Source organism: Pithys albifrons, chromosome 14 (assembly GCF_047495875.1).
Source record: "Pithys albifrons albifrons isolate INPA30051 chromosome 14, PitAlb_v1, whole genome shotgun sequence".
Taxonomy (NCBI): Eukaryota; Metazoa; Chordata; class Aves; order Passeriformes; family Thamnophilidae; genus Pithys; species Pithys albifrons.
In genome coordinates, this window is record NC_092471.1 from 18,035,340 (window position 1) to 18,047,472 (window position 12,133).

The 12,133-nt window shown below is 45.3% G+C and overlaps 1 protein-coding gene across 1 annotated transcript in view; it reads right to left on the reverse strand.

Annotated features, from left to right (window-relative positions):
* C14H8orf48 (chromosome 14 C8orf48 homolog) overlaps nucleotides 1-6,023 on the reverse strand; it is a 17,805-nt gene extending 11,782 nt beyond the window's left edge. The window contains exons 1-3 of the mRNA XM_071569518.1: nucleotides 5,919-6,023; nucleotides 5,590-5,801; nucleotides 3,298-3,414 (exon numbers count right to left, since the gene is read on the reverse strand). Of these exons, the coding sequence (XP_071425619.1) occupies nucleotides 3,298-3,414; nucleotides 5,590-5,801; nucleotides 5,919-5,923 (334 nt within the window). The 5' untranslated portion in view covers nucleotides 5,924-6,023. The remainder of the gene's footprint in view (nucleotides 1-3,297; nucleotides 3,415-5,589; nucleotides 5,802-5,918) is intronic.
* Nucleotides 6,024-12,133: the final 6,110 nt, after the last annotated feature.

The following is a 12,133-nucleotide window of genomic DNA, read 5'->3' on the forward strand; positions in this document are numbered from 1 at the left end:
TAACATCTCCAGGATTATTCAAACTGATCTGTCCAAGCTGAGTGCAGCAGTGCAGGGGAACACACTGAGAGCCTCAGCAGCAAACTGTGTGTGGAAGAGCCCTGCAGGTGACACAGAACTGACATCAACAGCCTGAAATGTCAGACTATCACAAACAGCAATTTAAAGCAAATAAAGCTCCTCCAGCATCTATGAATCATCATAGAATCAGGGAATGGTTTGGATGGGGAGGGACCTTAAGGCTCATCCAGCTCCACCCCCTGTCCTGGACAGGGACACACTTCACCAGCCCAAACTGCTCCAAGCCCTGTCCAACCTGGCCTTGGACACTTTCAGGGATGGGGCAGCCACAGCTTCTCTGGGCACCCTGTGCCAGGGTCTGCCCATCATTACAGCCAGGAATTCCTTCCCAATATCCCATTTATCCCTGCACTCTGGCACTGGGAAGCCATTCCCCTTGTCCTGTCCCTCCAGGCTTTGTCCCAAGTCCCTCTCCAGCTCTCCTGGACCCCCTCCTTTAGGCACTGGAAGGGGCTCTCAGGTCTCCCTGGAGCCTCCTCTTGTCCAAGTGACCCATCCCAGCTCTCCCAGCCTGGCTCCAGAGAAGAAGGGCTCCAGCCCTTGGAGCATCTCTGTGGCCTCCTCAGGACTCTCCAGCAGCTCCACATACTTTTCTGTTGTTCCCCAGGGCTGGGGCAGCTCTGCAGGTGGGTCTCACCTGAGGGGTAAAAGGGGCAGAATCCCCCCCTGCCCTTCTGCCCATGGCACAGGGAGCTCTGGGCTGTGAGTTGCCAGGCAAGGGTATCCTCACTTTCCAGCAGCACTAGTGAGAAGGCATTGGGAAGATCCCTGCAGAATCCAGGTCTTTTGGAAGAAACTTGTTCCTTCCCAGTTCCATCAAAGCATTAATGACCTCCTTGAGCTCCCTTTACAAGCAGGGCTTCCATTTAGGTGTTGCTGGTTGGAAATTCCACGTCTAGCCTGCATTAATTCTACTTAACCACAGAATCAGCAGACAAGTTTGCAATCTCAAGGCCTCTTTTAGTTTGACACCATTATCCTAGTAACAATAATGATTAAATAATAGTGACTGAACTGTATTTCAGCCACAAAACTGATGCTGCTCAAACATTTCTTTGCCTCCAAATAACACACATTAACAGCCAAGGCTTTTTTTAACACTTTCAACAGCAACAGAGCAGTGGTGACACTGCAGGAAAATAAACAAGCAAAGCATTTAATGTAGACACATTCCACAGATGAGAGCAAACCTGTGAACAGAGCACCAGTCATGGGGTTCAAAAGCCCCACTGGAATTTTCAGGTAGCTCCAGTTAAAGAATTTTGCAGTTCCCTGTGTAGATTTTAAAGATGGCTAATGATCTTTGGGATAATCTATATGGAATTGGTGATTTATAGTCATATTGTGATGCATTTTGTCTGATAACTCTGGGGTAGAAGGACAGAGAAAAGAAAGACAATGAGAACTATGACAATAATTCCTCCCTCCTCTCAAGACCAGAATTCAGGGTTTTTTTTCTTTCAGCCCCCCAAAAAAACAACTAGGAAGAATAAGAATCACATTCCAGGACATTCCCTGAGGCTAACCAGAACTATTTTTTCCACTCATATTTAACCCTATTAGCAGTAAGATCAGTGCTACTGAGCACTGAATGATTAAGTCAAAGAGAAGGAGGCATTTATAGACACCAGCACACAAAAGCTGCTGTGCTTGTTTGATTCCTATGTTGATATTCTACAATAAACGTAGTGCACGGCTAAGAATCATTGATGCTGATGAATTTGGGGATAACATGGATGAGCATGAACCATAGTTTGTGCTCTTCATGTTGAGAGTGGTTGGGAGCACTGCTGGTACAGTGACAAGTGACAGGACAGGAAGAAGACAGCACATGTCTTCACACATCAGCATAAGAGAACAGAACAGAACTTGCTGCTCTGACTCTCCTTGCCCAGCAACATCCATAAACCAAAGGCAGATCATTCCCTTGTGCAGAACCACAAAAATCTGAGTGATTCTATGAATAAAACCGAAGTGCAACTTTCAAGGGAAAGCCCTGTGGAGTTGGAAAACATCCTCAGCCTTAGACTGTGGTTCGTCACTCATTCATTGACTCTGAACTCATCAGGGCCCTTCCAGTTTCTCCATGAATCAGTCACAGGATTCTGATGTATTTTAGGAATCCCAGCTCTGAGGAGCTGGCCAGGAGAAGCTTCTCTACTACGCATGAGCTGCTCTCCTAAGAGGTTTCTCACTTGCCTGCATGGCAGCCCTGGGAAACCAGGAGCACAAAGACAAATGCAGAAGATGAGTCAGGAACTCGCAGCATTGACTCACCACTGCTAGCAATGAGCTAAACAATTAAGAATAGCCTAAAAAAACAACCTTAGGGCCTGTTTTTCTAGGATACATGGGTGGTTTGAGGATGCTTGTGCCACAAAGTGGCCAGGCAGGAGGATCTCCTGGTTAATCAGTCCTAGAGGTGACCTACAAAGTTCTGAGCTTGTTCCCTTCCCATGAACACACAGACTGAGGAAGATTCCCCGTCTGCTTCCATTATTTTTTTGCTCAATTACAGCTTTCTTGCTCTTTTTTTAATTAAAAATAGCATCTCTGACACACTTTTGAGAGAGACTTTAGCAGGACTTACATCCCACCATCTGCTCTCACAGTTGCTTGTGTAACCAGTATATGGAAAGGCTCCTCTTCCTTCCTCCCTTCCCCTCCTCCTCCTCCTCCCACTCCCTCATTGTGTTGGTTAAAGCTCTTCCATTGTTCTTGCCAAAACCGGTGCCCTGCTGCCTCCCTCAGCTCGGGAAAGGAACTAAAACAGGGCAAACAGATAATTTAATAACCAACACACTTGATTGACAGGGGGTAAAACACTTCACACAATAAATTCCATACTTCTAGTATCTCTACTGGCACTGGAACTGAAAGAGAAAGCTGGAGAGAAAAAAAAAACTTTACAGTCCAGTGAAATTTTGAGGATTGTAGTTAAATATAAAATATGGATATGTTTTTTAATGTATTTATCCATATTTTGTGATAATGCATCACTAGGATAACGTCACTACATCAGGAGCAGCAAAGCCATGTGTGTATGGAAAACAAACTGCTTTCCAAGAAAGCCTGAAACTATTTAATTACATGGCTAATTAAGCTGGGCTAATTATCTGGCTTAATAGCCTGTCTATAAAATTTAGGTGTAGTTGAAAGTTTACACTCCCTCTCAAAAGGAACAAAAACAACCTCTGCTGAAGTTACTGAACTCACCAGCATGTGTTGTGATAACAGATTTCTCTTGCTTAACCTCAGCTGTTTTATTTTTCAGATCACTCCATTTTCCCAAGGCATCTCCTGCCACAGCTGCAGAATCCACTCCTTCAGACTCTGCAGTGAAAAAAGGCAACTTTGAACATACGTTGTGAGGAAAGCAGGACTGCAGAAAAGCAAAGTGGGAGGCAAATAATCCTCCTTTCAAAGGAAAAGAAACCCTGAGCCACAGGACTACAGAGGAGACCAGGAATGTCAGCTGAGCAAGCTTCTGTCCCATAAAATACCTCATTCCTAATCATCCCATTGAACCAGGATCCAGTGAGAAAAGAGTCTGCTAACACATTCAATTTGATCTGTAGGGACAACTTAATCTCACCTATCTCCTTCCTCCTTCAGCCCGATCAGTTATTTCCAGCCCTGCACAAGCTCTTTGTTTGTGGCCACACACTCTTGGGAGCTCAGGTGACCTGTCTCAGGGTATTGATGCAAGTGGAAAACGATGTGGCACAAAGGAAATAAAAATCTGTAACAGCTCCCTGTTTTCCAGCTTGTTCCAGTTGGACTTGACGATCCTTGTGGGTCCCTTCCAATCCAGAATACTCTGACATTTTGAGAACTCCAGTTCTGCAGGAACTGAGGAAACCAGAAAGATGTGGAAGAAAAAGACAAAATACTTGAAAGGTCTGAGAAGTCCCTGCCAGTGACAGCAAGGGGCACAATGCTCAAAATACTTAAGGAGCTCTTCACTTCTCTGCTCTGTTTTGTGGGTACTAACAGCAAATTCCATGGGCTTAGACAAGGAAATAACGTGTCCCTATGGGAACAGCAGCATCACAGGCTTTCTGTGGGTTTTATTATTTATATATGCTGTTCTCAGTAAAACAGAGCAACCAACTTCCAAAAATAATTATCTGTGAATTATTCCCTAGTTTCTCATTTAACTGAGAGTATTCCGAAGAGTCCATGATTTTATGAAATATTAACCTTGGAAAGATAAAAAGTGGTAACACTCATTAAAGAAACCCTCTGTGCACACAGCAAGGACTCCTCCTGGCATGTGTTCCTTGATGTCAGAAATAAGGATTTTAATCGTTAGACATGGAATAATTTAAAGAATCTTGTTATATCTCTGGGGGAAAAAAAAGGGATTAAAACATATAATTTCTAAAACTACAAAAATTTTAAGCAAAACACAAATCTATCAGCCACTGTTCAATTATAGGAATGTATCATGAACTGACACCAATACAAGGATCACCTCTTTATTCAGATTTTTGAAGCACTGATATCTAAGGTTGAATCCTGTGCTATTATAAGCAGGGTTTACATTCATGCCTGTGTATTTAACAGCAAAGTTTGGCCTCTATGGCTGAAATTTCAAGCCTAAGCAGTACTTTAAAAGGATTCCTAATGATAATGGTGCTGGGTGTTCCTAATGGTGAAGGTGCTGCAGGGTGAAAAAAACCCCAATCCACAGTAAAATGGATAGATGAGGAATAGGACTTGTCTATAGTAGGAAAAGAAATAGCTTTCCAATTTTAAAATACAGATAAGGTTAATTATATATTGGTATATGCCAGCTGATCAAGCTGAACTGAACAGAATGAGATCACAAAATTAACAGACATTAAAACATATCTTGTTTACACTACCTTTAAAAATACATAAAAAGTGTTGTAGCTAATCTTTAAAGCCATAAAGTGGCTTCTGCTGCAAGCTCCTAAACTAAATTAAAAAATTATTCATCCCTTCAAGTGCTCCCAATATTCACCAGACCAAACTTGGAGAAAAGGACAACATAGAAGCATGACAGAGAACCCCACCGAAAGGAAAGAAAACCTAACAAGGCATTTAGCTGCTGTCCTGCTGCTTTATCCCTCATCTGATGCAGCCTCTTCATTGCCCACAGGAGCTGGAAGTGTTCAAGGCCAGGCTGGATGGGGAATCCAGCCCTCCTCAGTATTTTAAATCCTGGAACTTTCCCTTGGAAAAATTATTTTATGGCCCAGCTACTTTTTGTATGTGGTAAGCCAGTCAAGAAAACATGCAGAGTATTTTTTTTAAGATGGCAACAGAGTTTCAGCATCACAAGTTTACAAAGGAAGGGTTTCCAAGGTCAAATCATTCCACACATCTGGCAAATGTGGGGAGCACACCGAGGGTCTGTTGCTTTGCACAGCAGGAACACTGTGTGCAGTTTTCACACGTTTATTTTTGCTGACTCAAGTGCCAAATACACAGACCTGAAGCTGTGGAACAGAGGTCTCAAGCAGGGAAAGCTCTGCATACCTTCATGGCTTTGGCCTGTGGTGCTTTCTGACACAGCAGAGCCCTCCAAGCCCTCTGTGGGACAGCAGGACCCAGATGGTTTACTCTCCTCCTCCTCGCTGAAGGACTCAAAAGTATCTTCTGAATAGTCCAAATCAGAGCTGCTGTAACTCTGGCTCAACTCCATCCACCCCTTCTCATGGCTCCCAGAGCTCTCTGAAGGAAGAGTTGCCCTGGGGTGACATTGCAAATAAAACCAAAAGCAAACAAGTTGAATTTCCCAGGGGGAGTGACAGCATTTCTCACAGCAACATGGGACATAAGGAGGGGTGTCACAGCTCAGCTCACACCTCATTTAGCTGCCAGAACAGGTGGATAAAGTCCCACCTCAGTCCCTGGATCCAGGCAACACCTCCAGAGCACACATTCAGATCCACAGGGTAAGTGCACAGTGACAATCATGGCACTAGCCATGAGTCCTGAGCAGCATTCCCTTCAAACCTGTAGGGAATTACACTAACACTTGGACACAATCATTCATCTTTAAAAAAAATTTTAATTTGTATTCAGATTTTGAAGCCTCTCATCACTCCAAAATACAAAACTTCCTTGCTCTGCCTAGATTTCTTCTAGAAAATAAAAGACAAAACACAAGAAGCATAACTCAGCTGGTGCTCTCAAATGAAGAGTCAAGCTCCCAAAGTAAAAAGAGGGATAAAGTTCTCCAGATACAGGCTCCAGGCACAAAACAGGCCTCAGACAGAAACCTATCATGTAATAGATTTATTTCATCCCTTCTTCCTGTGAGTTTAAGGATCTAAATAATTTCATACCAAATAATTTTGCTCGAATTTCTTCCCCACTCTCATTAAGTAAGGAGAATAAATACAGGGGCAAGATCCTTCTGGAAAGATGCTGGCAGAGGTCACAGCTCCTTCACAAGAGAGATGGGAACCCCACGTGGTAACAGGAGGTGGAAAAAGGCACCTTCTGTCCTGTGCTTGGAGTTTAGGCAGCTTTGTTTTAAAGGTGCTGTCTTTGGCCACTGTCCTACTGAACTGCACATGCTCTGCTGCCTGTTTTACCTGCCCCATTACTGTCAAAGTCCTTCTGCACATTCTGGAAAGACCTTCTGCCCCTAAAACAAATTCCCACCTTCCTTCCTAAGGCCAGACTTCCAAAACTCAGCTGCAGTCCCAAATCTCTAGGCCCAAAGGTTTTCTGGTGCCAAAAATTAAAAGAATTGTTCTGATCTAAACTTGAGATATTAAAAACCACAAAGTTTTGGTTCATCACACCACTGCTGAGTCAGGGGTTATTAAGGTCAGGTTTACTGGAGAAAACAACAGGAATAGCAAACAGGGTCAATTAAGTTCTCCAGCCCCAGCTGACCCAAGTGGCAGCTGCACCAGCAGCACAGGGATGGTTAAGGAGTAAGAAAATTAATTTCAGTGAGTAATAATAACAGGCTGAGCTAGAAATGCTTCATAATATCTGATGTGATACTCATTTGCACAGTGAAAACAGCTGTTTGTCAAAATACCAACAGACAACTGTACTAAATGGTAAGTATCAAATAAAACTGCTGACAGACAGCTTTAAAGCTGTATCTGCTGTAATCACTGAGCAACCTGGGCTGGTGGAAGTGTCCTTAAAGCTCATTCAGGGGGGTTGGAAGGACCTTAAAGCTCATCCATGCCAGGATGCCATGGGCAGGGACACCTTCCACTGTCCCAGGCTGCTCCCAGCCTGGCCTTGGACACTCCCAGGGATGGGGCAGCCACAGCTTCTCTGGGCAACCTGTGCCAGGGCCTGCCCACCCTCACTGGGAATGATTTCTTCCCAATATCCCATCTAACTCCACCCTCTCGCACTGGGAAGTCATTCCCCTTGTCCTGTCCCTCCATGCCTTGTCCCAAGTCCCTGTCCAGCTCTCCTGGAGCCCCTTCAGGCCCTGGCAGGGGCTCTCAGGTCTCCCTGAAGCCTTCTCCTCTGCAGGTGAGCCTCCTCAGCCCGGCTCCAGTGCAGCTCCAGCTCCGGAGCATCTCCGTGTCCTCCCCCCGTCCCGCACCAGCCGCTCCGTGTCCGAGAACTCCGCACAGCCCGGGCCGGGATCCGGGAGCTGCTCCGGCCCCTCTTCCCCGCCTCACCCCGTCAGGGAAAGCTCCTCACCCCGGCACGGCCTGACCCGCGTCACCTGGGACGGGAAGGGGCGGCCCCGGCCGGGAGGGGCGGGGAAGGGGCGGGGATAGAACGGGAATGGAACGGGGATGGGGCGGGGATGGGGCGGGGATAGAACGGGAATGACACGGGGATGGGGCGGGGATGGGACGGGACGGGACGGGGATGGGATGGGAGCGGGGATGGGACGGGATGAGAGCGGCGAAGGGTCGGGGATGGGAGCCGGGATGGGGCGGGGATGGGAGCGGGGATGGGACGGGATGAGAGCGGCGAAGGCTCGGGTATGAAAGCGGGGATGGAGCGGGGATGGGAGCGGGGAAGGGTCGGGGATGGGAGCCGGGATGGGGCGGGGACGGCAGCCGGGATGGAGCGGGGATGGGAGCCGGGATGGGAACGGGCCGGAGCCCGGATGGAGCGGGGAGCCCGGGCCGTCCCGCGCCTGCGGTGCCGGTCCTTCTGTGCAGCATTCCCGGCGTTACGGAGCTGTGCCCCTGCTGCACCTCGCCCAGCGCTGGGCTCGCACTCCAAAAGGGACATTGAGGCTGAAGCGTGTCCAGAGGAGGGAAATGAACCTCCTGAAAGGCTCGAAACACTTGTCCTGTGAGGAGTGCCTGAGCGAGCTGGGAGTGATCACTGTCATCGCAACAGCACATGTTAAAACTCAGAAATCATTGCAAAACACTGAAGGGTTGGCCATGGAGCGTTGCAATCCTGCTAAAAACATCACATGCCACAGGTCAGCTGCAGCTCTGGTTTGCCATTAGAACAGAAAAGAGAGGAGAAACAGCAGGTCATTTTTAAATAGCATTTTTTACCATTAGGACAGTGTATTATATTCCAGAAGATGAGCACGGGTGGCTCTCAAGATACCTGCAATTCCTTCTTTCCAAAGCAACAGGACTGTTCTCTGTAGCTCCCCATCAGCAGGTTGTGGTGAGATGGGTCTGGTCTGTTCTCTGTGCCTGCAGTGAGAAAGAGGAGGGAATGGCCTTAAACTGAGACTGGCGAGATTCAGATTGGATATTAGAACAAAACTGTGCTGTGCATGTGGTCAGGCATTGGAAGTCACCACCCCGAAGGTGTTTAAGAGACATCTGGATCTGGCGCTGGGTGATGTGGTTTGGATGCTCAGTGGTTCCAGTGGTAGTGCTGGGTTGATGGTTGGACTGGATGGTCTGAAAGGTCTCTTCCAGCCTTGATGATCCTGTGATGGAGGTGTTGTGATGCTGCAGGTGCTGCCTGAGCTGAAGTACCCTTGGTTTGGGGTGCTGTTGTTCTGTGGCACTTCATGGAAATAAAGGAAAAAAAGTTTGTTATTCAGGGCATGAAATCCACCTGTATTTTCAGGTGTAATTTCCATAGGTTACATCATGATAAAAGCAGCTCCCCTGTATCCTGGGATGTTGCTTTAATATTCCTATTTCAGTTTTTTTTCTTTGAGTGAAGCTCTTTTTGGCAAGAAAGATTAATCTTGAGGTGTTACCTGGCACAGGTAGGTCACTGAGGTGTTTTAGCCTCCTAAGCACCTCCTGCAGTATTTGGGCTGACTGGCCAAGGTTGAGCTTGGCAGAAATCTTTAGGACAGGTCTTGTCTTTCTCACATTTCATGAAGTGCAGCACATGATATTAGCAGTAATCTCATGTCTCTTGAAAGAGAGAACTCTGTACTGCATCTGCACATAAAATACAAAGAACGACTGGCCAGCATAATTAGCTACATCCACAGTGCTGCAGGAGAGGAAATAAATGCATTGATGCAGTGGAGTGTAAAGCAAAGCAGAATAATCAGCTCTGCCTACACATTGTTCACGTGTTTTAAGATTCTTCTGCACAGTGGCTGCTTGGGCCTGGCCCTTTTCTTCTAGTTTGCTACAAGAAATTAGAATAATTTACAGATGATAAACATTTCTGTAACATTTTCCATCCATACAAATGATAGCAATGATCAGGGACTGCGTTTTGTACTAAACCTCTCCAACCCAGAGATTCACCTTGCATTGATATGGTTTCTTTTCCTTCTCAGGAACCCAGAGCTGAGTGAGATGAGGATCTGGGAAGGATCTGAGAGGCAGGCTGACAGATTTCACACTCTGGGTGATAAATAGTGGGGAAATAGTGTTGAGAGAAACATTACCTTGTCTTTAAAATTCTAATAAACATACACAGAGAATAACCAAGGTCCTCACAGTTCCCACTGAATACCTCCCTGACAGCTTCATACTTGATTATTTAGCATTTTCCATTTTTTTGGAAACAGTTGACATTAAATTATTAGTGACTTGGTTGGTATTTGATTTTTCCCACTCCTAGAGTTTAACAACTTTGTAGTTTCCTGTTCTAGGTCCTTTTTTAAATTTCATAATTTTAGAGCATGGAAAATACATTGTTCCATCAAGTGTATTTCTCTGACATTTATTCAGTGCAGGGTGTGATCCTAATATTAAAGGCTTTTGATTTGAAGCCCAGAATAGAGACAAGTCTTTTCACTGGCCTTCCCTAAAACAGGACATTTTATTACTGTTCCCCTTACTGGTGTCTGGGAAGTTAATATGTTGGAACAGCATAATTATTTGAAGGAGTATTTGTTTTTAAAGGATTTGTGGGAGATATTAGATGGCTCAACCCAGTTGTGTCACAAGGTATTAAGGTTTCTGTCTGCTAATGTCATGGAGCTAGGCCCATATAGAGCCATAAATAATATTGTGTGAGAAGCAGTGATAGACTTTTACTCCAGCTCATCTCTTTATCATATGTGATATTAAATTTAAACACAATTGCTGAATTCCTTTGTGTGGGGAAGTGCTTTTTGATGTCTCCTATTAAAGCTGTAATATCCCTTTTAACCAGAGGACTGCATGGAATTCATACTTGCAAGGTGTGTTTCTCAAGTAACCATCCTCTCATTAATGTTGCCAGCAGAAGTAATTGGGCTGTCACAAGGAGGTTTGGTATCCAGTCAGGGAATTGTGGAGTGAGGCCAGTGGAGTTAAGCTTCTTCTGATGGTGCAGGAAGTCCATGTGACTCATTAATGAGATACTCATTTCATTATCCTGTAGGAAAAGGTATTTTGAGGTTCTATTTTTTTAATCTGTAACTATAAAGGACAAATTCAAGAACTCTTACAAAATTTGAAAGCAAGTTCAAGATATACTAAAGGTTTTCCTCTTTATCAGCACAGACATTGGAAGTACTGCCAAGGAGCACCGAGACACCATAAATCATCCGTGAGCTGGAGGATGTGCAAAGAGTACAAAGGAAAAGCTCTGGGCCATGCAGCATCCCAGGAAGTCATTGTTTGAGGCCTCCTGTATTTAAAGAGGTCATTTCAGCTTCCATTAACTCCCACCTCTAATTAGAAAATGGGTTGGTCTTTGCCTGAAGTTGCTGGAGATTGGCAGGTGTCCACGGCAGACCACAACTCTGCATACAAATGAATTGGTAAAACTGCCCACTGAGTTTTAGACAGGAGGGGGGAGTGGGGTGTAGAATTTATATTTGTAGGCAGCTGTAGTTAATTATGATGTTGGAAACCACAATTAGCTACATTACAGTTCCTATGACCACACTCTGCCTTCCTGATTTTGCCCTGTGCTTTCAGATGGAGAAATCTTCTTCCTCACCTGAGTCCTGATGAGGTAGGAAAGAGCAAATGTCCACCCTCCCATGCTGGTGCCTTCCAGTGCAAACTGCAGCTTTCCTTGTGAGTCCCCTCTCCTTTCAGCAGCAAGAATTCCAATAACCTTATGGGAGAACACCAGAAAATGCAACAAAGTTCCCTTAGGCAGCATTAGCAAATATCTGTTCACACTGATGTATTTCCATTTATGTGGAATCATCCAAACTCCTCACCAGAGACACGTGGGCTGGGACTGAATCTCCACATCACATCTCTCACAACAGTCTGCATCTTTTGTGTCTGAATAAATCCAGTGCTGCTTATAACAGTAATCTGAGCATAGGAAAGTTCCCAGTTCTTCCTTTAAGGGCCACACAAAGGTGGTGGGGTTTAATCCTGGATCTTTGTGTGCAGATTTGCATGAGTTCATTGGAGTTTTTCCCCAGGAAGGGTTGTTGTAGGTGCTTTAAATAGTTGGGTGTTGGAGACCAGTGGTTTATCCCTGTGCTTCCAAGGAATAATGCATTCCCTTAGATGGACAGCTTGCTTTTTTCTTTTCCTGAACATCACATTAATTCACGTGAAAGAGGAGAACTCAGAAATCCATAGAGTGAATGCTTGAGATTTTCCTCATTTTCTTCTCTCCTTTTATTATTTTTGCTTTAATGATTTCCCTGGGGGCCATACTGGTGAATTCCCAGTGTGTTGCTGTGGGGAGAGCTTTCAAAGGGAATGCTAAAGGCTTTTAGCAGATCAATACTAGACTT